The sequence below is a fragment of the Podarcis pityusensis genome (genome assembly GCF_964106645.2).
Source record: "Podarcis pityusensis genome assembly, chromosome: 15".
NCBI classification, from domain to species: domain Eukaryota; kingdom Metazoa; phylum Chordata; class Lepidosauria; order Squamata; family Lacertidae; genus Podarcis; species Podarcis pityusensis.
This window is the reverse complement of record NC_138040.1, coordinates 212,604-238,449: the sequence shown is the minus strand read 5'-3', so window position 1 is coordinate 238,449 and position 25,846 is coordinate 212,604. Positions and strand designations below refer to the sequence as shown.

Genomic DNA, 25,846 nt, shown 5'->3' with positions numbered 1-25,846 from the left:
TTAATCTGTTTGTGGTTTATGGTTGATTTAACTCTTCAAAAGAGTTAAATTATCAGTTATTGTTGCTAATTCTACATAGGAAGCTGCAGAGTCAGATCACAGGGTTCATCTAGCTCAGAACGGTCTACACTGACTGGCAGCAGCCCTCCAGGGGTTTTTTGGGGGGGACAGGTCCTCCTCTGTGAGGGAAATACTGCCAAGTGGGGATTGAAATAGGTGCCTTCTGCATGCAAAACAAATTATTGTTGTTGTTGTTGTTGTTATTTGCAGTCTAGCAGTGTATACATCTTGCAAAATAACTAACCAAATTTTTAATAAGAGCGGGGCACAAATTCTTTTCTTCTTCTTAGACGGCATCGCAAACGACGGAGGTGTTTCAGAAGCAAACAAAACGAAACCCGGACGGCTTCAGTCCTCTATTGGTTTATTATTATTATTATTATTAGTCATAAGGTCTATTTGGTACACTTAAGGTGCAAAGAGTGCACACTCGACACACAAGCATACACACACAGAGGGCGGTAACTGCCTCCCCATGGCGACTTGGGGGAGCTCCCCATGCTGACATCGCCCGGCGGTGGGAGTACTTAGGGGGTGCAGCTCTGCAAAAGCAACGACCAACATCAAAGTGCAGAGCCATATGGGCAGGGGGTAGGGAAAAGGGGTTCCCCAAATACACAGGCAGGGAGGGGCGGCCCCCAAAACGTCTTCTCCAGGGGATCCCCCCCCACAACCTGTCGCCCCGTGCAATGGGCTCGCCCCACACCCCACACTCGCTTCCGCCTCTGGGATGGGAACATCCCCTTTGGGGGTCTTCCTATCGCTTCTTCCGGATGTGCTTCGGGATCCTCAGAACGACCCTGCAAGGTACGAGGGCGCTGCTAGGATCTCCACACACCACACACCCGCCTCCCAGCTGCACAAAACCCGGCTGCTTTTTCGGCTGCTCCTCCTGGCGCGTCGCCCCTGGCACCGGACACCCTCTGCGGCTACTTCGCTCCTCTGGCGGCTACGGTAGAGACAAAGCTGGGTGCGGCTGTCGTGGCTGGTATGCAAGGTGGCAGAGTGGGAGGTTTTCCGTCAGTGGGGGTGGGGGTGGGGAGCGGCTACAAGCCTGGCCCCACCTGGGGGTGGGGGGGCTGCTCCCAGCCCAGCGGGGCCTCAGTAGGCGTGGTTGGCGACGTAGAGAGACAGGCCCGCCGCGCCAGAACCGTCGCTGGACCCTTCGTACTTGCCGAGGGCAGCCAAGCCGTTGACCTGGAAAGCAGAAGAAAAGTTTGGAAAGACAACTCCCATCAGGCTCTGCTGGCCTGGGCAGATTTGAAACTACAATTCCCATCAGGCTCCGCTGACCTGGACAGATTTGAAACTACAATTCCCATCACACTCAGCTGACCTGGACAGATTTGAAACTACAATTCCCATCACACTCAGCTGACCTGGACAGATTTGAAACTACAACTCCCATCAGGCTCCGCTGACCTGGACAGATTTTAAACTACAACTCCCATCAGGCTCCGCTGACCCGGACAGTTTTTAAACTACAACTCCCATCGGGCTCAGCCGTCACAAATACATTTTAAACTACAACTCCCATCAATCCAAGCCAGCACTGCTGCTCAGTGTGTGCACAGCTCTGAGCTAGATGGAGCCATTAATGGTCTCTGCATAAAGGAGTTTCCTATTTAAACAATCCTTTTATTTAGCATAAAAGGGACTAGAATCCTGCCCCCTTTTTTGTTTGGTGTACTACAGTATTTTAATATTTTTTTTGGAAGCCGCCCAGAGTGGCTGGGGGAACCCAGCCAGATGGGCGGGGTATAGATAATAAATTATTATTATTATTATTATTATTATTATTATTGAAATGGCCATAGCTCTTGCCCATTTATATCCAAGTCGGCTCCCTCGGTTTCTCTTCTGGACCAGAATCTTTATTTTGAAAGCAAGCTCAGCAATGGAGCACCTGCTTTTTGTTTATGGAAGGTCCTGGCGCCATCATCTGTATCACCGGTTGGAGAAGGGAGCAGGGAGCAGGTGACGAGGGTTGAGCCTTTTTCTGCCTGAGCCCCTGGAAGGATGCTGGGGGAAGGGACCTGAGGGTCATCCAGCCCAACCCGCTGCAATGCAGGAATCTCAACTGGAACATCCCTGACGGATGGCCCTTCAACCTCTGCTTTAAAACACCTCCAAAGTGGTTTTTGTGCCCAGCTCCTGCTGACGGGTTTCCCTGGGGGCACCAGGTTGGCCACTGTGGGAACAGGAGGCCGGGCAAAGCGGGTCGCAGTCTTGATCCATCAGGCTCTTATGATATTCTTATAGAGCCTCCAGCTCCAGAGGCAGTCTATCTCTATTCCTAGGTTTGATGGGGTCTTTGGCCGCTGTGAGAAGAGGATGGAAGACTAGATCTATTTGATTCCCTTCCCCTCTTTCGTTCTTTTTTCCTTTCCCCTTCTGTGATGGAACTCCTCTTTGGGGACTTCCCTGGCTTTTTTCTGGCCCATGTAGGACCAGTCTGGATAGCTGGCCTTGGTGAAGAATTGACGTTTTCATCCCCAAAAAGTTTTTGATTTGAGTTTCTACTGAAATGAGGCTGCATTTTAATGTTGTACTTAATCTTGTTTTTAAATTGTATTTTAATCAATTGTTTTTATACCTGGTGTTAGCTGCCCTGAGCCTGGTCTTGGCTGGGAAGGGCGGGGTATAAATAATAATAATAATAATAATAATTGTCAGAGCTGCTTCCAGATCCTAGCTCACAGAGGATCACGCTAGCCAGCGATCATTAAATAAAAGTCTTTATTGAGTTACAGTTTCCATTCTCAAGCTGTTGCGTGCAACCCTACGTCTCATGGTTAGATCGGCGAAGCCCCATCTGAGTCTCCGCCCCTTGTACACCAACTTAATATCCTAGCCTTGCTCCACCTTTTCCGCCTGACTGTTCTTCTCTGGGTCCCTCTGCCCCCCGGGGTCTCTTCCTTCCGGGATTCCTCTGACGCTGACGCTGACCCCCCTGACTCTTCTCCCTCCTTTCGGCGGGCTTTAGGACCTGGCTCCCTTTCCGGGCTGCCTACTGCGCCACCTTCCTGTGCATTTGAACTTGGCGCGCGCGCCCAACCTTCCACCTTCCGTCTGACCGTTTCTTCGCTCCCCGATGGAGGTGTGGCCACTCCTGACTCGTGCCCTCCCCCCTGTTGTGAGCTGCCAGCGCTTGATCCCTGGCGCCCTTCCTCTTCCCTGCTCTCTGGCGGTGACGCTGGTCCCGATTTCCAACTGCTCCCCTCTGAGTCCCCTCTGGCTCTATCTTCCTGGGGTGTCCCCCTAGGCTCCCCCCTTGCCCTGGCCACTGGTGCTCCTTTCTGTGAATCTTCTGATTCACTGGAAAGACTCGGAGATCTCGGGTCGTCGTCATCACTCATCTTTTCTTCTGCCTCCTCTCCCTCGCTCTCTGTTTCCTCCCTTGCCCTTGCCTCTGCTCCTGAACCCCTGACAATAATAATAATAATTATTATTATTATTATTACACTGGTACCTCAGGATGCGAACAGGATCCATTCTGGAGCCCCGTTCGCATCCCGAATGGAACGCAAGACGCGACGGCGCATCTGTGAATGCCGCGTTTTGCCGCTTCCGCGTATGCGCGTGACATCATTTTGAGCGTCTGCGCATGTGCGAGCGGCGAAACCCGGAAGTAACACTCTCTGTTACTTCCGGGTTGCCGCAGAGCGCAACTCGAATGCGCTCAACCCGAAGCACATTCAACTCGAGGTATGACTGTATTATAGATGGACCAATGGCCTGATCCAGCAACCAGGCGCTTCTGATGCTCTTGTGGAACCTCCAGCTCCAGTGGCAGTCTATCTAAATTCCTAGGTGCTTATGGGTCTTTGGCCACTGTGAGAAGAGGGTGCTGAACTGGGTGGGTCACTGGCCTGTTTGCCTAACCTGGGGCGCCCGCATTCTCTCGCTCCCCGTGCTAAAAGAAGGAGCCTTTCGTTGCCTGTCCCGGGACCCTCTGCCCCACAGGAGGAAAAGGAGAAGCACCCCCCCACACACACTGCCTCCCCCCTGCCCTTTACCTCGGCGCGTTTGACAAACTCCTCCGTGGCCGAGTCCTCATTCTCCCGCTGACCGCGCCAGGCGTTGAGGGCCGAGGCCTGCAGCGCCCGGCCGTAGGAGAAGGTCAGCGCCCACGGGCGGGGCAGGGGGCAGTTGTTGATGGCGTTGAGGTTGATGGACGCCTCCTCCTCGCTCTGCCCGCCGGACAGGAAGGTGACCCCTGAAGGAGAGCGTGGGGAAGGAGGAGACGGCTGAGCAATCGGGGATTTCACCCTCACGACACCCCTGCGAGGGAGGCCGAGGAACAGGGGCAGGGGTGGCCCAAGGCCACCCGCCAAAAATCTGGCGCCTTTGGGAAGCCCGAGGAGCAGGACATGGGTCCAACGGCGCCCCCTGCCCACTTGGACTGGCATTCAAAGGTAAACTGCGCCGGACGCTGGAGGCAGCACCAACTGGTTTCAAAGACAAACTGACAGCTTGTCTTTGAAGACCCTTGTGTGGCTTCCCAAGGGGAGCTGTGGGGCAGGCAGGTGGGAGGGAGGGAGCACTGGCCTACCTGGGACGGCAGGCGGCACCGTGCGGCGCAGGGCGGTCACCGTTGCCATGGCGATCTCTTCCGGGCTGTACTTGGTCGGGCAGGCGTGCCCCGGGGTCACCATGTTGGGCTTGAGCAAGGTCCCTTCCAGGTAGACGTGGTGGTCACTCAGCGCCTTGTAGACGGCGGCCAGGACCTGGAAATCCAACAGGTGCAGCTGCAATGAGACTCCCCAACGCTCTCGCCATGTGCCCCATTTAGCGCCAGGTGAACCCAGCTCTAAAGGAACCCCATAGAGACTCAACTGCTCCTACCCAGGGGGCTGGAAAAGAGGATTGGGCCAATTCACATGTGGTGGACCTGCCCCAAGGTGAAAGACTTCTGGGAGAAGCTTTATAATGAATTGGAAAAAATGTTGAAATATACATTTATTAAGAAACCAGAGATCTTTCTTCTTGGAATAACAGGTTTGGAATTGCTCAAGAAAGATGTTAAATTGTTTTTGTATGCCACAACTGCAGCAAGGATCTTGTTAGCGAAGAACTGGAAAACACAAGAAGTACCAAAAGTGGAAGATTGGCAGATGAGGATGATGGATTTTTCGGAGCTGGCCGACCGGACTGGAAGAGTCCGGGACCAGAAGGAGGAGTACCAGGAAAAATGGATGAAATTTAAAGACTATTTAGTTAAATATGTTAAGATAGCTTGATTGGAAAATGAAAGATGTTAAGTGATCAAGTTAATTTTTTGAGAAAATTGATTTTGGAAAACTGCTAAAATAATATATAATGAAATTCAACCAAGGGGATTTGAGGAAGTCACTTAATAATGTTACAAAGATTGGTTTAATTATAAATAGGATGTATGTCTGTTTGTTTTAAATTTTTGGAAAATTAATTTAAAAATTGGGGGGGGGGGGGGAGAGGATTGGGCCAATTCAAGGAGGAAAGGGCTATTGATGGCTCCTGGCCACAACAGCTATCTCTTCCTCCACGGTCAGAGGCCGCTATGCAACTTTCCGGAACCCGCTGAATGTTGGACGCTCAATGGCAAAGCTGTCCTCATGCTCTTTCAAGGCTTCTTTAAAAAGTTGCAGGTCACATTGTATTTATTTACGACATATCCAATGCAAAGGATCACAGAAACAAAACGTTAACAAAACTATTTTGCTTCCTGCCAGTCCTTCTAATACTGAAAAAATGACAGCAGGGTTCAGCCTTGCTGGCATTCTGCCAAACACTTTGGAGGAGTCTGTAAACTTTAAGAAGAAAAAGCATAAAAACCCAAAGATAGCCTTTCACCATGTGGATTAAGCCAGCCCTGTTTTCCAGCCCAAAATCTTACACTTGTTACCCCTCATTCTGGAATAGAGCTATAATGAGAAAATTAAGGCTTCCAGATGCCGTTTATGTGATTTGGTGTTCGTTCTGTGACATATGCAATGGAAGCATTGTTTAAACCAAGCTTGATAATCTGATAACGTTGAGAATTTACACTTGCACTTTGCCATTTTAACTCATGTGCAGCTGTGTTCTATGTACCCATTTCACAGTTTTGGTTTTTTTATCTGTTACAATTGTTCTGTTTTATGGACATTAAAAAATGAAATTTTGAAAGGGGTGGGGGCAGCCATGCCTGTTTTCCAAACTTACACACACAGAGAGAAGCCTCACCTTCTCAGTCACGTACTGGCACCTCTTCAAATCGTGTTCTCCGTCGGGCAAGATCTCCGGTTCCACAATGGGCACGATGCCGTTCTAGAGCAGAAAGGCCAACACAGGCACTTAAGACGCGAGAGGCTTCTTTGCCCCGGAAGATGCAGTGTGGCGGCTGCATAATTTTATTTCATTTTTATTTATTTATTCCATTATTTAGCCCACCTTTATTCCCAAGGAACTCAGCTTGGTTCTCCTCCTCCCCATTCACCCCACAACAACCTTGCGAAGTAGCTTGGGTGGAGAGAGGCAGCGTGACTGGCCTATGAGTGGGGGATCTGAACCCCGGTCTCTCCTGGGTCCTGGTCAGACTCTCTCACCACTAGGCCACACTGCCATCTTCCCCATCGCCACTCTGGGCATGTGGCAAGGCATGAGGCTAGCACAGGGCCAGAGCCCAGGGGTGTGGTGAACCTGCTTGGCTTGCAGAAGGCCCCAGGTTCAAACCCCAACGGCATCTGGGCTGGAAATGACACCTGCCAGCTAAAACCCTGGAGAACTGCTGCCAGCCAGTGCGTACGCAGTCCCGATGGACTGTAGTCTGCACCAGGCAGCTTCCTGTTTGCCCCTTTATTTAGAACCATAAGGACTATAGCCATGTGGGGGTTTTTTAAGGAAAGGGCTCTAGCTGCCAGTCCGTGTTGAAAATACCAAATACCAGACCCTACATAAAGCAGCTTCCCATGTTCCTATTACAGGCGAAGCTTTATTTAAATGCATGAGGACTAGAAACTTTGTAGGGGAAGGGCCGTGGCCTGCTTTGCATGCAGAAGGTCCTGGGTTCAGTCCTCAGCGGCATTTCCAGGCAGGGCTGTGAGAGCCCCGGGAGAGCTGCTGCCAGCCAGGGCAGACAATACCAAGCTAGACAGTCATTGCAAGGAGACTTCCTCTGTTCCAGACGCTCCCGGCAGCCGGGGGCCCTTACCTGCTGGCAGATACTGGCATAGCGCGCCAGGACGTTGGCATTCTCCAGGATGGCCAGGGCGGAGGGGGTGTTCTCGCTGATCTTCAACACGCAGCGCCACTTGGCGAAATCCGCCCCGTCTTTCTTGTACTGAGCGCAGCGCTCAGAAAGCCCGTCCAGGCCTGGCAGGAGGAAGAGGAAGGAAGGGAAACGTTGGGGGCGGACAATAATATACTTGTATTTTAAAAATCAAACGCCTGACCTGTTAACTGGCACCTTCCTAAGGGATGGGCTGGAGATATTTAAAATAATTAGCCGGTGGTATCAGGGTTTAGGGCTGCAGAGTTTAATTACTCCAATTAAACAGTTATGGAACTTTTAGTTACAGCTTCCAGGTGAGAGCTAGGGGGGTGAACCACCTTCTGCGCGATTAAGAGCTGCCTTTGAGAGAGGACTCTGCATTTTCCTTTTTCTTTCTCTGTGTTTTTATTTAGGTTAGTTTCTTTTATCTCATTGTACTGTGATAAAGCTTTAATAAAACCTTTTTTCTTTTTTTTAAGAGCTTTCAGTTGCCTGATGGAGGCAGTTAATCATTCACAAGCCCTGAGTTATTTATCAAGGTATTTCTGTACCATTAAATCACAGAACATATCAAGGTGTGTTACAATATGAAAAAGAAGAGAACCACATAAAAAGATGAAAACTATTTTGAAGCAAAAGAGACTATTTTAAAACAAGCATCAACAAACCGTTATGGGACATGTCTTTAATGCTTACACAGGTCTGATGAAATAGGAGGTTTCCGCAGATGTTATCATTATTAGTGAGAAAGAACAGCGCAGACTTAAACTATGGAACTCTCTCCCACAGGAAACACCAATGACCCCCAAGCGAGACGGCTTTAAAAGAGGACTGGACCGATTGATGGAGGAGGAGAGGGCTATCGATGGCTGCTAGCCAGGCTGGAGCCAGTAAATGCTTCTGACAACCAGTTGATGAAAACCACAGTAAAGGAAAGGGCTCAGGCTTGGATCCTGATTGCAAGTTTCCCAGAAGAGGCACCTGGTTGGCCACTGTGAGAACAGGAGGCTGAACTAGATGGGCCTCCTTTGGCCTGATCCAGCAGCCGGGCTCTTCTGATGTTCCTATAGAACCTCCAGGTCCAGAGGCAGTCTATCTCGATTCCCAGGTTCTTTGGGGCATTTGGCACATGCGAGAAGAGGATACAGGATTAGATGAGCCACTGCTCTGATCCCGCAGGCTATTCTCATCTTCTTAGCACTCTTGATTATTTATTTATTTAAGAGAGCCTACCCTCGGCCCTGGGACATGGGGGGCGCTGTAGGTTAAACCACAGAGCCTAGGACTTGCCGATCAGAAGGTTGGCGGTTCGAATCCCCGTGATGGGGTGAGCCTCCGTTGCTCAGTCCCTGCTCCTGCCCACCTAGCAGTTTGAAAGCACCTCAAAGTGCAAGTAGATAAAAAGGTATCGCTCTGGGGGGAAGGTAAACGGCGTTTCCATGCGCTGCTCTGGTTCACCAGAAGTGGCTTAGTCATGCTGGCCACGTGACCTGGAATCTGTACGCCGGCTCCCTCGGCCAGTAAAGCGAGATGAGCGCCACAACCCCAGAGTCGGCCACGACTGGACCTAATGGTCAGGGGTCCCTTTACCTTTACCTTACCCTCAGCCCTAAAATTTCATGGCGTGAAGCATCTAAGACCTAATCCACTTACAGAAAGAGCAGATCAAGTTAATCCCAAACCGACCTTTGGAACAATGGGCAAGGGCAGCAAATGTGCTTTGTACTGAATCAGAGCTCAAAATCGCCTCTAGGATGGCGAAGGAAACAGCTATTCCGAAACATCGCTTTGACCTGCAGGCACATTTGAAAACCAGCTAGCTAGTAACTCATCCGATGGGTTTGGCTGGGCTTTCAAAGGCTCCTACCTTGGGTGGTGGTCTCTCCATCGGTCCCAGCGAGGGGCACAACGCCCTTGTCCACCTGTGAAAGACACAAGACACCCAAGGGTGACCGACGCCTCTGTGACAGGCCCTCTAGGGACCCAGACCCTCTCCAAGGCCCAGAACAAGCCAGGAACCTGCTGCCCTCCAGCTCTTGCCGCACTACAATTCCCATCAGCCCCGGGATTATACACCCATGGGAGTTGTAGTCCAAGAGGTGGGGAGGGCACGGGGTCGCCAGGGTCTGGCCTTGAGACTCCCTGCAAACAAGAGCCGGCGGTTGTTTCCTTTCCCTCGAAGGGGGAGAAACCTCGTGACCCACGGCCCCGATTCGCCTCGCGCACCTTGATGCCCACGACGATGCCCTTGTCCTTGACCATCTCGACGAAGGGCGTGCCGTCATCCGCCTTCTGGTACATGGTCTCGTGGAAGAAGATGACCCCTCCGATACACTTCTCCACCCGGCTGTCGGCGCTGAAGAGGATCTGGCGGTAGAGACGTCGGTTCTCCTCCGTGTTCTCCACTCCAATCTGGTTCAGCCGCTTGGCCATGCTCCCTGTCGGAGGAGGAGGAAGGCAGAGGGGGCTTAGCAAACCAAAAACCCACGCAAATGTTCAGAAGCGCAATGGCGGGAGGGTCAGGGGTATGTTAGTCTGCAGTGCCCCTAGTCTGAGGGATCTTGACTCTCACCCTCAGTTGCCATCTGTAAAATGGGAATCAAAAGCCGCTCGATAAGGTCAGCCAAAGCCAGCAGGTAACGCCAGCAGAGAATTGGTATCATAGAATCCTAGGACAGGGAGGGATCCCCAAGGGTCATCTAGTCCAACCCCCTGCAATGCAGGAATCTCAACTAAAGAATCCCTGACAGGATTGTTTCGGGTCCTTCCTTCCAGCTTGCTCCGTCTTCCTTGAGATATTTGAAGATGGCTCTCCTATGTCCTCTCAAACTCCTCGTTTCCAGGCTCAACATATCTGGCTCCTTCAACCGTTCCTCATCAGGCTTGGTTTCCAGGCCCTTGACCATCCTGGTCTCCCTCCTCTGCCCACCTTACAGCTTGTCAACATCCTCCTTAAATTGTGGCGCCCAGAACTGGACACAGGACTCCAGGTGTGATCTGACCAAGGCAGAATAGAGCGGGACTATGACTTCCCTTGATCTGGACCATGGGTAGGCAAACTAAAGCCTGGGGGCCGGATCCGGCCCAATCGCCTTCTAAATCCAGCCCATGGACAGTCCAGGAATCAGCGTGTTTTTACATGAGTAGAATGTGTGCTTTTATTTAAAATGCATCTCTGGGTTATTTGTGGGGCATAGGAATTTGTTCTTTCCCCCCCCCTCCAAAACATAGTCTGGCCCCCCATAAGGTCTGAGGGACAGTGGACCGGCCCCCTGCTGAAAAAGTTTACTGACCCCTGAGATTCTGGACACTAGACTTCTCTTAATGCAGGCTAGAGAAGCATTCGCTCTTTTGCTGCTGCATCACACTGTGGACTCCTGCTCAGCTTGTGGTTTCCTAAGACCCCCCCCCACCCCAATCCTTCTCACATGCTCTGTTGTCAAGCCATGTGCCCCCCATCCTATAGTTGTGCATCTGGGACTTCCTGCCTAAGTGGAGAACCAGTGCAGGAAATTTCCAGGGGCGCTTTTTAAAAGAAAAAGAGGCCTACCCACGGATTCATCGGCTGCCAGGATCCCCTTGCCCGGGGCCACGATCCGCTGGGCGATGTCGGAGAGCTCCATCTTCTGCTCCGTGGTGAGGGCGGGGTACTGGTGCGTCATCTTGGCTGCTTTTACCTGCGCCAAAGGAAGGCACAAGAAGCAAGTCAGCAGAGACCCCCTACCTTTCCTGACATGGCGCCCATGGGGGCAGCTCTTTCTAGGGCTCCCCCACCCCGCAAATGGAGGTCACCAACTCCCGCCAACTTTGCCAAGGTCTCCGTCCACTCGCTGCTTTTATGCAAGCCTTGTTCGCTTGTCTTTAAACGATGACAAAAAGCTTCCAGAATAAACAGAAAGTCAACCCCTATGCATAGCAAGTCAGTACTGCAACCTTGTACATTTTTGTTATCCAAAACCAATCTAGGGATTTCCAATTTACTCAATCAATATCTGCTACAGAGCTCATGGAAACTTTATGTGCAAATATCGATCGAGTCGACATCTGTGCATCAAAAGAACAATCAGTTTAATTCCATTTTTCAACCCCGTAAACGCTTATCACATTTATAAATTTTAAATTTATAATGTTCTAATTGTTTGCTTTCCTTCTGGGACTGCTTTCCTTTTGGGTACAATGTTCTAATTGTTTGCTTTCCTTCTGGGACTGTACCCCCAAGTGTGTTTTATAAGCTGGTCTCCGACCGTAATAAACTATCTATTTATCTAACCCCTTAAACTAATTCCCAGCTGGGGGATGGAACTAGATAGAGAGCTTAAAACAGAAGCTTTGCTGAGTGTGACGAGCTGATCAGGCCTGGGAAACACAATTTGGGGATCTGGTTTTACAAAAGGAATGGCAACGATTCCAGGATCACAACGTAAGGAGAGCCTGCTGGATCAGGCCAATGGCCACCTAGTCCAACATCCACTTCTCCTGCAGCAGGGAGTTCCACAGTTTAACGCCTTTGGCTGATTAGTATTCTAAAGCCTTTTAAAGGTATCAGCAGGAAGGGGGAGTTATTCTTTTGTTGTTTTGGTTTAATTCTTTACAGTGGTACCTCAGGTTACATATGCTTCAGGTTACATACGCTTCAGGTTACAGACTCCGCTAACCCAGAAATAGTGCTTCAGGTTAGGAACTTTGCTTCAGGATGAGAACAGAAATTGTGCTCCAGCAGCAGCAGGAGGCCCCATTAGCTAAAGTGGTGCTTCAGGTTAAGAACAGTTTCAGGTTAAGAACGGACCCGAGGTAACACTGTACTGTGTTTTATCTTGTATTTTATTCTGCCAACGCCCCCCCCCCCCCAATCTTTGGATGAAGGGCAGTATATAAATTTAAAAAGATGGGTGCTGGGCCAGCCCCCTCTCTGCCAGGCCTCATCTGCTCAGGCAGTTGCAGGGGGGGGGAGGACTTCCAAGCCCCCCACCCAGCTGCGCCACCCAACCAGACAGACAGACAGACAGAACCGCCACCATTCTGCCCGCCTACCCATCCAGGGAGCACGTAGCAGAGGACAACTTATGTAACAGAGAGCGGGGCGATCACAGCCACCAGCACAGACACGTGCCCAGTCTCGTGGCAGCCCCAGCCAGATGGCAGCACACGGCCAGGCACTCCCCCCCCCCCAACCACAGGCAGCTGAGGGCTTTGCTGTTAGTGACCCCTGAGGATTAAGCACCTTCCCCTCTCAAGCACAGCCTGCAAAACAAACATTCCCTGCAAGGGCTTTTCTTTTCTGCGGCCACCAAATGGGGACCCATTATTAATTATTGCCATTATTATTATTATTATTATTATTAACATCATCATTATCATTATTATCAGCAGCACAGGCCCCAAATCCAGTGAATCAGTAGGATATTGTGATAAGAATTTTATGGGCTCTTTGATACCCCATAAGGGGAAAAGGGCAGATTTTGTTTACATCAATATCCCCAAATACTCTGGTTTCTCTTCAGATCATATAAATCTTTCGCCTTTTACAACAATACCCCCAAATATTCTCCCAAGAAGCCAGGAGCCTTTGAGACTTAGAGATAAGGCAACATTATTATTATTATTATTATTATTATTATTATTATTATTTATACCTCACCCATCTGGGTGGGCTTCCCCAGCCACTCTGGGCGGCTCCCAACCGAATATTAAAAACACAACACAGCATTAAACATTAAAAACTTCCCCAAACAAGGATGCCTTCAGATGTTTACAGCCCATCGCACAGCATGGAGAAAGCGGAGAGAGAACAGGACACTGTTTTTAAAATAAATAAATAGCTTGTTGCAGTGAGTTCCATAGTTCAACTACACGGTGCCTGAACCAGTCCTTCCTTTTGCCTGTCCTGAGCTTCATTGGGCAGCCCCTTTTGGATCATCGCATTATGCAGAGCCTGTGGTGGCCTAGTGGTGAGAGTGCCAGACCAGGACCTGGGAGAGACCCGGGTTCAAATCACCCAGCTGAGCCACGAAGCTCTCGCTGCCTGAACTTGGAAGCCAGTCGCTCAGTCGGCATAAGCAACCTCACAGGGTTGCTGGGGGGATGAAATGGGGAGGAAGAGAACTTTCCATGCCATCTTTTTCCCTCCCTCCCCCCCCCTTTTATGAAGATTGCCCGCTCTGGGATCCCACAGCTAATTCTCCCCTGTTCTCCTCGTTGGCCCAAATAGGACTAATTTAGCCAGCTAGCCCTGGTGATCATCTAATATTTATTGGATGGTTTCCCCCCCAAATTGATTTTTGAATTCTGAATTAATTGTTATCCATGTTTTATGCTGTTTTTTGTTGCATCAATTAAGTGTTTTAAATTTGTTGTTAGCTGCCCTGAGCCCGGTTTCTGAACCGGGAAGGGCGGAGTATAAATAAAATATTATTATTATCATGATCATCATCATCATCTTGAGCTCCTTGGGATATCAATACAATAAATAGACAATAATTAATAATAAAAGGGGAAAAGAACCCTCTCGCCATCTCTATCACACCTCACATAAATGTTTACACCTCTGCAATTCGCCTGGTTTCCTAAGCTAAAAAGGCCCCAGCCTTGCTGCCTTTTCTCATAAGGGAGAAAGGGGGTTTGCTACTTCTTGCCCCCCAACTCTCTGCAAGCCGCTGCAGGGGGTGGGACTGGATGGCCCCTGGGGGCCCCTGCCAACTCTGCAATTCTACGATGGTTATTCCATCAAAGCGACCTGTCAACATGAAGCAATCCCTGTCTCTGGGAGCTCCAGGAGAGCGTGGAAACATAAAAATATAAGAACATAAGAAGCGGCTGCTGGATCAGGCCCATGGCCCATCTGGTCCAGTCTCCTGCCCTCACAGCGGCCAAGCAGATGCCCCCATGGGAAACCCGTGGCAGGATTCGAACTCAAGAGCGCTCTCCCTTCCTGTGGGTTCCAGCAACTGGGATTCAGGAGCACAGCCAGAGCAGAGCCCTCTCCCCCCCCCCCAGGAATCTGCCCAATCCTCTTCTAAACTCATCTAGGTTGGTGGCCCTTGTGGGAGGGAGTTCCACAGCTTAACCCTGCGCTGTGGGACATCCCAAACGCTGCAAGCTCTCCTCCCAGGGGAGTCTTTCCACTCCCTGGGTCATTTGGGCTGCCCCTTCCGGAACCTTTTCCAAGACTCTGCCGTGTGTTTGCTTCCCTTTGGAGAAAGATGCGCTAGTCCTCATTGTGCAGGCAGACACTGCTCCCCTTAAGCTCTTCTCCTAAAAGGACTGGACCCCTCTCCGTGATCCTAATCCTGCTTCCTGGGTGTCTCCAGCTGGGAGGAGTTCTTCCTAGGCAGGGGCCAACACCCTCCCTCTTCCCTCACCAACACGAGGGGCAAGGCGGTCCCACAACGCTGCCAGATACTCATCAGGCAGCCCTGTTCTGGGAAGTTTTAATGTGTGACATTTTAATGTACAGTGGTACCTCGGGTTGCATACGCTTCAGGTTACAGACTCTGCTAACCCAGAAATAGTACCTCGGGTTAAGAACTTTGCTTCAGGATGAGAACAGAAATCGTGCTCCGGTGGCAGCGGGAGGCCCCATTAGCTAAAGTGGTGTTTCAGGTTAAGAACTGTTTCAGGTTAAGAACGGACCTCCGGAACGAATTAAGTTCTTAACCCGAGGTACCACTGTATTTTTAATCTTTGTTGGAAGCCGCCCAGAGTGGCTGGGGAAGCCCAGCCAGACGGGTGGGGTACAAATAAAAAAATATTATTATTATTATTATTATTATTATTATTATTATTATTATTATTATCATCATCACCAATGACCCCAAACCGGGCACCAGAGCTGGGCCAGAGACCCCCACCCCAGGCCAGGGGCCCTGTGACCTTGCTACATCCTTGGCAGCTTCGTGGGCTGCCCCAACCCGCCAGCCGGTTTTCGCCCCATTTTTGGGGAGACGGCAACCCACCACACGCCCTCTTCTCAGGGCTGGTTGGCAAAGCCCAGGGCAACTCAGAGGAAGCCTCACACACACACACTAAAAATTCGGTGTCTGGTCAGAGCGGATGTGGCACAGTGGACTAGGGTGTCAGCCTGAGAAAGACCAGGGTTCAAATCTTCCCCCTCAGCTCAGTGGGTGACCTTGGCTTCTCAACCTAACCTACCTGGCAGGGTTGCTGTGAGAATGAAATAGGGGTGGACCATGGATTTATGGCCTTTGGATCCCACCTTTGTCTCCAGGGAGCTCAAGGGATTTGAACCCTGGTCTCTCCCAGGTCCCAGTCCAACACTCTCCCCACTCTGCCATGCTGGTTCATAGAAACTCTGGAAGCTGCCTTATAGTGAGTTAGAGGCTTGCTCCACTTAGCTAAATAATGCCTACTCTGACTGGCAGCAATGGCTCTCCAGGATTTCAGACTCTCTTACAGCCCTACCTGGAGACACCATTGGGGACCAAGCCTGGGACTTTCTGCAAGGAGGTGCTTTGCCACTACCTATATAGGAAGCTTCCTTATACAGAGTCCATCCAGCCCAGTATTGCGCACACTGACCGGCAGCACTGCCTCTCCAGGGTTGCAGTCTCTCCCAGCCCTACCATTGGGGACTGAGTCTGGGACCTTCTGCATGCAAAGCAGGGGCTCTGGAGCGCTGAGCTGCGCCCCACGTTCCCTGTAAATGTAACATGCACGCCAGAGAGGCAGTGTGGTATAGTGGTTAGAGACATCAGGGTTCAAATCCTCCCTCTTGGCCATGGAGCTCTCTGGGTGGGTGACCTTGGGGGCCAGCCACTGCCTCTTGGGCTAGCCTGCCTCGCAGGGTTATTGTTGTGGGGGGGGGGACCCTGCAGACCACCTTGAGTTCCTTAGAGATGGAATAGGAAAGCAAGCAACCGATCAATCACTATATTAAAATTCAACATCTCATCTGGTGTTTTCCGCTTTCAAGAAAGCAAGTTGAGCCACAGGCAAGAAAAGTGAGGGGGGGCAGGGGGCGGGAGAGACTTGCCTCTTAGCCATCTGTCCAGAAAGGAAGATTTAATTCAAGCCATCAATCTGCCAGGCTCACAAAAAAAAGCTTTTTTTGAGCCAGGAACAAGAGATGTTGCCATTCCGAAAGCGTCCCAGGAAAGCTGCTTTCAGCTCCCCACCCACTTCGCCACCCCCAACCCAGCCAGCGCCAAAGGACTCAGGGCTCCCTCCCCATCCCTGGGCAACGGGTGCCAGGGAACGACTAGCAAACAGGCAGGCAAGGAGGAATCACCATTCCAGAATTCTGGGTGCAAGAAATACCCGCACATATTTTTATACCTACCAAGGGGGGCGGCCCAGAACAGGAGCCCCAAATCCAAGTGGAGGCTGGAAGGACCACCAAGACGGACCCTAACACGGCGGTCAGCAGCTGGGGGAGCCCCAGGGTGGAAGTCAGCCCCCTTGCCTCTCTGGACCCCCTCCCCGCCATTTGGGACTTTGCTTCCTGGGTTACAGAAATGCAAACATAATAATTTTAAAGGGGTATTTTTCGCAGGAGAAAGGATGCCGGAATTAGCAAAAGATGGGAAGGGGGTGGCGTTTGGAGGGATTTGATGGCTGGGCCTCCCTCCTCAACCACGCACGCACATTAGCTGGAACCAATCCCGCCCTACACTTTGCCTGCCCGGCGAGTGCCTCTGAGCACATGCAGAGTGCATTTCGCCACCACTCCCACAGCAACCCCCTAACCTCGCTAAGGGGCTCCATCTGAACCCCAGGTTCCTTTCCTTCCTCCCATATGACGCCTCTTCATCACTTTGCACCGCAGCACAGAGGGGGAGGCTGGAGATTGCTCCCCCCCCAAAAAAAACCCCTTCCCATCCCTCCAAAAAATATATATGTAGGGTGCTCCCCAGAAAACCAGGCAGAGATGAGGAATTGGGGGGCTGGAAAAAATAAACAGGGGAGCCCCACCACCAAGTGTCCTATCCTCGGACCGTCTTTTGGTGGGGTGCCGTGCGTCCTTCCCCTCGAGCAAATGGTAGTGGGGGGTCTTGCCTTCCTGTGGGGAGGGGGGACAGGCAACGGTGCCACGGAGGAGGAAGGTATGGGGGGGTCTCTGGGACCCGATCCTGGCGGGCTTACCGGCCTCCCGTCCGTGCGTCCGTCTGTCGTCGAGGCTTGGAGCAAGCTGCGTGTGCGGGCGGCGCGGCTCCGGCTGTAAAAGAGGCTGCGGTGCCGCAGAGCTACGTGACTCCGGCGGGGGAGGCGGGGGAGAGGGAGGGAGGAGCCACCCCCCCCGCCGTCCCCTCCCCTGACCCGAGGAAGGAGGGGTCCCGTCCCCCCGCTCAGCCTTGCCCGGGACGGAGACGACGCCGGTTTCGATGGAGAGGCGCACAGATGCCGCCTTGAAGGGCGCAGCGCGCCATGCGCAACGGCGATGGGAAGCCTCGTTTGTATATTTGAGCATCATTTGTTTGTTTGTTTGTTTGTATCTCACCTTTCTGAGTACGTGGTTTCCCTCCTCCCCCTGTTATCCTCACAACAGCCCTGCGAGGTAGGTTAGAGGCGGAGAAAGGCAGTGACGGCCCTTTCTGGACCGCAGCAACTCTCAGCCTGGCGGCTGGGGCTGAGAGGAAGACTCAGAACATCTGGAGTTCCCAGCTGGGCAGCCCCACAAAACCCACGGCCCACATTCTGTTTATTTTCACCCAGCCTTTATAGACTGCGTCCAAGGAAGAGGTCCTCTTTCACACAGCATAGTGTGAAACTGTGGAACTCACTGCCACAGGAGGCAGGGACGGCAAGGACGGCTTTCATAGAGTTGGAAGGGATTGCAAGGGTCATCCAGTCCAACCCGCTGCAATGCAGGAATTTCAGCATTCCTGACAGATGGCCGTCCAATCTCTGCTTAAAAACTTCCAAGGAAGGAGAGTCCACCACCTTCGGAAGGGAGGCCGTTGTTCCACCGTCAAACAGCTCTTACGGTCAGAAAGTTCTTCCTAATGTTGAGTCGGAATCTCCTTTCTTGTAAACTTGATTCCACTGGTTCGAGTCTTACCTTGCAGAGCAGGAGAAAACAAGCTTTCTCCATCCTCCTTGTGATATTTGAGATATTTGAAGATGGCTCTCATATCTCCTCTCAGTCTTCTCTTTTCCAGGCTAAACATATCCAGCTCCTTCAACCGTTCCTCATCAGGCTTGGTTTCCAGACTTAGCAGCAGCAGCAACAACAACAATTTATTATTTATACCCCACCCATCTGGCTGGGCTTCCCCAGCCACTCTGGGCGGCTTCCAACAAAATATTAAAATACCGTAATGCATCAAACATTAAAAGCTTCCCTAAACAGGGCTGCCTTCAGATGTCTTCTAAAAGTCTGGTAGTTGCTGTTCTCTTTGACATCTGGTGGGAGGGCATTCCACAGGGCGGGTGCCACCACCAAGAAGGCCCTCTGCCTGGTTCCCTGTAACTTGGCTTCTCACAGTGAGGGAACCGCCAGAAGGCCCTTGGCGCTGGACCTCAGTGTCCGGGTAGAACGATGGGGGTGGAGACGCTCCCTCAGATATACAGTGGTACCTCGGGTTAAGAACTTAATTCATTCTGGAGGTCCGTTCTCAACCTGTTCTTAACCTGAAGCACCACTTTAGCTAATGGGGCCTCCTGCTGCCGCTGTACCGCTGGAGCACGATTTCTGTTCTCATCCTGAAGCAAAGTTCTTAACCTGAGGTACTATTTCTGGGTTAGCGGAGTCTGTAACCTGAGGCGTCTGTAACCTGAAGCGTATGTAACCCGAGGTACCACTGTACTGGATCATCTTTGTTGCCCTCCTCTGCACACATTGCAGCTTACCAATGGCATTTTAAAATTGTGGCACCCAGAACTGGACACAGTATTCCAGGTGTGGTCCAACCAAGGCAGAAGAGAGCTGGACTATGACTTCCCTTGATCTGGACACTAGACTTCTGTTGATGCAGCCTAGAATAGCATTTGCCTTTTTTGCTGCTGCATCACACTGTGGACTCATGTTCAGCTTGTGGTCCACCAAGACCCCTAGATCCTTTCCTGCTAAGAAATTCGTGGTCTGTCCACGGCTATGAATGGCTACTGGCTGTGATGGTTCTCCTCTGCCTCCATGGAGACAGTGATGCTTTTGAATACCAGTTGCTGCGATCCCGCAGGAGGGGAGGCGGTCAAATCCTGAGCGTGGGTTTTCCACAGTCAACGGTTCAGCCACTGGGATGCTTGACTAGGCAGGCCATTGGCCCGAACCAACCAAGCTCTTCCCATGTTCTGGCACAAAAGACCTCTAAACCACTTAATATTCAATTGAAACCCCAATAATCAAGTTACATAATTTAAAGGTGCCACACACACTACAGTTGTTTGCTTTTCAGATATCACAAGACTCTGCTGGTGGTGTTGCTTTTTTTGCCGTAAGAGTAAATGGCTGTTTACCCCTCTGGCGATAACCCTCGACCCATCAGGCCCATTAGGGCTGGCTCCAGTCCATCGTGGAGCCCAGCCACTGACTCAGCAGCTTCACCGCTATGTATTATAGATGAGGAAAAGAGAGAAAGAGATTCATGTGCTATAAAAGCCACCTGGGCAGAGGCTGGATTAACAAAAATAACCTCATTTTTATTTTTTCAGCATCATATAAAAGGAATAATAGAGCTCAAAAAAAGGAAAACCAAAAAAGAGAAAGAAAACAAGTGAAATAAAATATCAACGACAATAATGAACCTAATAAAATACAAAAGTATATAGGTTTTTTAATCTATCTATCTATCCATCTATCTATCTGTCTGTCTGTCTACTTTCTCAGTATTTTGTCTTAATCTTCAATCCTTCCAGCTCCCACCTGGGAGAGATTCTCCCTTCCTCTGATTCCTGCCCCCCAGTCATTTACCCTTCAGATATTAACGTCTTCCGAAATCAAAAGACGCATATAGATAATATTTTTAGAGGGCTGTCAAGAGGCTGAGGCTGGATGATTCTGATGATACCAGGAGGGGAATCTCCCAGGCGGCTGCCCCTTGGCCTTCCTCAGAGGGACCCAGGATTAACCCCACATACAGGCAGGACAACATCGCACAGCGTTCGGGGCGGTTAAATGTCTTAATTTTGTGCCCGCATGACGGAGCTTTGACATCCATACGCCTGTGTTAGTGCTCAGCATAGAGCCAAAGTGTGCAGTAGCGCCCCCTGGAGGTGGTGGGATTCCCTAGTGGGGGCACTAAAGGGGTGGCAGTGGGGGGGGGTGCGGCTAGAGGTGGAAGAGACTGCCAGACTGTCACTGGGTCCAAATTCATCTCTTTGGTTGAATCAATTGAATTAAATAGTGTTAATTGGACCTTGAATCAATGTGCAATTATCTCTTCCTCCTGTCTGGTGCTATTATTTCCCTTAGTGGGTTGTGCAAACAGCTATCCTGAATATTGCTTTTTATAGGGCAGGGGTCCCAAAAAGTCTGGGAAACCTCTGGCATAGAGGAACATAAATGATGAATATAGAGGCCTCTGTATTCTATCCTCTGGGACTCAGGATGCTTGATGGCGAGAGAGAGGCTGTTAGAAGCATTTTAACTGTGGCCATCGGGGTTCCTGGAACAGGGAAAAAACAAGACAGCTGCACAGGGTGAGAGAATGTTCTTCTGCGGTTAAAAGGGAGACGTCAACCAGTGATGAAAAGACGGAGAGATGAAGAGCTCCTGCTGGAACAGCCTATTGCCATTTTGGGGAGGGAGACATTGCAACCTTGAGTAACTTTGGAACTCCCTGCCACTTGACACCAGGGCAGGCGTTTCCGCTGCAATCTCTTTGGCGCCTCCTCAAAATTCTTGCCGTTTATTTTTCTTAACGATCTTTTGTGTAAACTGCTTTGAGGGGGATTTTCACAATCGAGCGGTGCATAAATTTTATGAAATAAAAAAAAATTGGGGGAGGAGATGCACAAACCCGCAACGACTATACAGGTTGCAGAATTATTATTTTTTAAAAGAGATTTCAACAACTTTAAGCAGGGTGGGAAAAGGCTTGTTCTGGTGGCCTGCTTTCAGCGGGGGAGAGCTTGCAAGCAGAAGGCCATGAAGGGAGGGTGGGTGGGAGTCTAGAAGGAAGCACGCTGCTGCTTTTTAATGAAGAGGGGAGGAAGGCAGGTGGTCCTCTAGCCACAGAGGCAGAGAAATGCTTCTTGGCCATAGCCCCCACCCACCCCCCAGAAAAGAGACGACTCTGAGCAGGGAGCTGGGACAAGGGGAATCTAGGCCACGGTGGGGGAGGAGGAGGACCCCCCCACGCTCCGCCCCAGAGAAGCTAGGTCACCCGTGACGGAGGACGCCCAAGGGCAGAGGGACAGATCCAGCACCTTCTTGAGGTGGGGCTAAATCGGGGACAGAACTGGCTGCAGGCTGTGTGTGAGCGGCAGGGAAAAAAGGATGAGCACGGCAGCTGGGAGAGAAATGAAATTAAGTCAATCAATGACTTGGGAATAAAACGAGGGGCTGGGCTGAGTCAGAGGATGGAGGCTGAGAGTGGCCGCCATTTGCAGACTCTTTGCTTTCTTTTTGCTCCCGTCTCACAGGGGGCGGGCAGGCCAACTCTGGCCCCTGGCCTCTGTTGTAAATAAAAATATGCCCTTTTCCCTTATGGGGTATCCAAGAGCCCATATAGAGTCCTTACATAGGTTCCCTATTGGTAGGAGAGAATAACAGAGGCCAACCAGAGAATATTGAGAAGCAAAGCAGCTAGTAAGCTTGATCTTTATTGATCTGTTGCAACAGGGTGCTCCCCTCTCCCGCAGGAGAGAGGAGGAACCCAGAACAATGGCGCGCAAGGCCTTATAAATACTTTTGAAATTGCCACCCTGTAGATCAAGACCACCTCCAGAAACATCATACATACATCACAGAAGGGGTGTAACCCAAGACCACCCCTCAGATACATCATACCTACATCACAGAAAAGGCAGTCTAAAACAGAAATTTTGTTAAGTTGTGGTTGCGGAGCTTCTCTTGAATCGTGTCCCACAGTGTTGCCTGGACTGCTACAGGCGCAACCAATGCTCGGGCCGTCTCGAACACCTCAGGCCCACAGAGGCTGAGGAATAGGCCCCGCTTCCGCTCCTGTGATACTTCCGTCAGCTCGTTGGCTTGGAGGTAACAGTTGAACCGAGCGAGGTAGGAGTCCCATGATTCAGAGGCTGGGGCAAACGGCGGTAGAGGCACGAGTGAAGCCATGGTTCTGGTGCCGACGTGGAGGCGATGGGTGGAACACATCTAGCCAGAACAGTCAGCTCTGAATTGGTTCTGCTCCGTGATTTCGCTCACTGTTTCAGCTCCGTGATTCAGCTCATCTCAGAGGGTGGCTGCATCTGCCTGTGCTCCGTTGTCCATCCATCCCACCTTCGTCACCAGTGTTAAGTTGTGGGTGAACATATCAGACGACACAGCGATTCTTCAAACAGCTCTTGTTTATTCACAGGCCAGAACAGAACTGAACTGAAGGGTTCAGCCAGCCTGCTTATATAGAGCTCCACTACAACGCAACTGTAACCACTTTCTGTAACTATCCAATCACTGAACATCATTTTCAATCCCTTATTTGCATATGTGGACCTGAGTGAAAACTATCTACAGTATCCCCCTTGTGGCCCAGGGTGAGAACTTCAGTACATAACGAATTTGAATGTTGTTTTTCTCCTGTTGTTGTTTTTCTCCTGTCTGGCAGGTTACTTGATAGGATTGCCTGAGGAGCCTGGCCAATCTTTTGTAATGATAAATACTTAATTCCTGGGCCAGGTCACAGGCTCACACCCTATTCAAACACAGACATACCCTTAAGACAGGATTTGTTAAGGAAAAAACAATGGGGAGGCTTTTCCATTTTCCTTTGACCTTGCAGAAAAACATTTGCTCAGTTTGGGAATGAAAAATGGTTTCCGGTCGGTCTTCCTGTGCTGATCTATGTACGTGCTTGGTTGGTACTGATACGGAAGGGGGGGGGCATGTCTTCTTCTTCACCTTCTTCGCTACAATATATCCATTTATTTCCAATTGCCAATGTCAAAAGGGACTAAAATCTATAAAATTCATAGAAAATCAACTTGCCAATTTGCTCAATTTCTCTAGGACTCCATGACACCTCCCCTGCCCTCCATAATCCCTCAAGCAAGGTGTCAAGACCCTAATCCTGTCAAATCGCTCTGCCAAGCCCTTCCTCCGGGCGATGCCAGGTGACAGACTATGCATACATGGACCATTGTCTTCTCAGGATGTGCTTATCTGCGCATATCTCCAGCTCTGCATATTCCCCCCTCCCTCCTCCATATGTTAATCCGGTGTAACCCAACCTCTTCCTAATGTATTCATGATGTAATCTGTGTAACCCAACCTCTTCTTAATGTATTCATGATGTAACTGGGATGTATTTTGCACTGTATTCTGGGACATGGAGGGAAATTTCAAAAGTTCATGTCACCCCTTTCTCGCTGTTCAATCTCGCCTTGAACCTGTTGCGCAATAAACTCAGATCTCCTGGAACTTGCTCCTGTCTCCGGCTGAGCTCATTTTCTTCCGCAGGGACCCGCGGACTTAGTCCGACGAGCTGGGTGGCAGAGTAACCCTGCACCCAGATTTTACCGTAACAGTACACTTATGAACATTACCATAGATCTAAGACCTCAAAATTCCTATCACACCTCCCACTTTCCAGGGGGGCTGGATGTAGGGGTGCAGATATCCAGAGTGTGGGGGTCAGGTGCGATTGCTATGAGGAATTATGGAATATGGAGCAAGCCATTGTGTCCGCTATGAAAGCATTGCGCTGACTGGGTTTGATACATTGACAATGGTTTCTGATCAAATCCCACCTCTGCCATTTGCTTTCTCTACGCCTGACAGGCACCTATAAGCATTCTGAAACACAGGCCAGTTGCTTCATCAAGCATCCTCAGTACATAAAGATAGTAGGTTACTTTGATGTAGTTTAATCTTTAGATTAAACCAGGAAGAGAGTTCACAAGATGGCGGCAAATACTGCCATCCTGTTTATTTCTGTTTATGACCTCCGGGGTTTCCTAAAAGCATTCCTCCTTGCTTCCTCTTTTATTTACTCTGAACTACATATGCATGCTCAAGTAGGAAATAGTTTCTTTGTAGTTAAAAGAATTTATCTGATTTAACTTTGTCCCACGTGGGTTTTTTTGAAATGCTCAGGGGAAATCTGATTGGTTCTTATGAACACTATGTAAAAAGTTTTTGTGAATAAAATGACCTGGGCCGAGGGGTGGAGAGGGAGGATTATTATATGCACTCCTCCCAGAGTCTTGCTGGTCAAGCCTCGTGTGTATTCTATTAATCAGAGTCCAATCCTTCCTTGCTTTGGGAACGCTACAGCTGGAGGATCCCCAATGCCGCAAGACGTCCATGTGGAACCAAAGGTGATCCTGTGACTCCACACATCCAGCAGATCTCACAGCGGCCCAATGGAAGGAGGAACCCAGATAGACTGCCTCTGGAACTAGAGGTTCCATCAGAACATCAGAAGAGCCAGCCAGATGAGAGCGAGAATCTTCTCCGCTCCTGCAGTTTCCAGCAACTAGTTTCGGAAGAATTGTGGCAGAGCTCACTGGGCGCGTCCTTGGGCCAGGCACTGCCTCTGAACGTGGCCAACCTCACAGGGCTGTTGTGAAGTTTAAATGAAGGGGAGAATCAGGCATACCAAGGCGGATTAGAAATGCCACAAATAAGTCGGACAAGCAGCCAGCGCCTTTGGACTATAACTCCCATCAGCCGCACATGGGGGTTGTAGTCCTGATGTGCCCAAATCTGGACAGCTTTTGCACACACACACCCAAACACCACACACTGGTCCTCTTGGGCGCATCAGGACTACAACTCCCATGTGTGGCTGAGAGGACACGACACTCCCATCCGCCCAAATGACCTTCACACTTGGAGACAGACCGACCCTTGCAAAAGACACACACACACATTTATTTAAATACACACACACGGCCGGATCAGGCCGCCAAACAGCCCCTTTCTCTGTCCTATTCTCCCCAGCCCTCAGCCGGCTTCATCCAAGGAGGTCGAAAATTAAGCGCACTTCCGAGATGTGGGAAGCTTCAGCGGGAAGCGAAGACATCACCTGGAAGTTGGAGGAAAAAGAGGCATTGGGGAATGGAGGAGGCTGGCAGCGGCTTCTTCGCCTTTTGAGATGGGGAGGGGGGTCTTTCCCAGCCCAAGCCACAGATCAAGAGGACTAGCCCCTTAGGTCTAAGAAAGGACGCTGCTTGTGGAAACCATTCTGTCTCCCACCGGGGTGGACCAGCCTCATGCCACAAACCACCCTAGCAGAGCCCTTTTTAACCTCAAAGCCTCAATACCCTTCCACCTTTTTATTCAGTTTCTGCTGTGGTGGCAGTGCATGCGCGGTGCAGGATAAATACAGTGGTACCTCGGGTTAAGTACTTAATTCGTTCTGGAGGTCCGTTCTTAACCTGAAACTGTTCTTAACCTGAAGCACCACTTTAGCTAATGGGGCCTCCTGCTGCAGCCAGAGCACGATTTCTGTTCTCATCCTGAAGCAAAGTTCT

The 25,846-nt window shown here is 50.5% G+C and overlaps 2 protein-coding genes across 2 annotated transcripts in view; both read right to left on the bottom strand.

Annotated features, from left to right (window-relative positions):
• Positions 1-407: 407 nt before the first annotated feature.
• ALDOC (aldolase, fructose-bisphosphate C) lies at positions 408-17,637 on the bottom strand. Its single transcript, XM_080983867.1, has 9 exons — positions 17,393-17,637; positions 10,845-10,971; positions 9,521-9,732; positions 9,162-9,216; positions 7,235-7,395; positions 6,268-6,351; positions 4,616-4,790; positions 4,080-4,279; positions 408-1,257 (listed from the first exon to the last, which is right to left on the bottom strand). The coding sequence occupies exons 2-9, from the start codon at positions 10,954-10,956 to the stop codon at positions 1,162-1,164; spliced, it is 1,095 nt and encodes a 364-aa protein (XP_080839993.1). The 5' UTR covers positions 10,957-10,971; positions 17,393-17,637; the 3' UTR covers positions 408-1,161.
• Positions 17,638-25,218: 7,581 nt separating this feature from the next.
• The window catches only part of SPAG5 (sperm associated antigen 5), a 29,467-nt gene continuing 28,839 nt past the window's right edge, over positions 25,219-25,846 (bottom strand). The window contains exon 23 of the mRNA XM_080984074.1: positions 25,219-25,398. Coding sequence (XP_080840200.1) covers positions 25,327-25,398 — 72 coding nt within the window. The 3' untranslated portion in view covers positions 25,219-25,326. The remainder of the gene's footprint in view (positions 25,399-25,846) is intronic.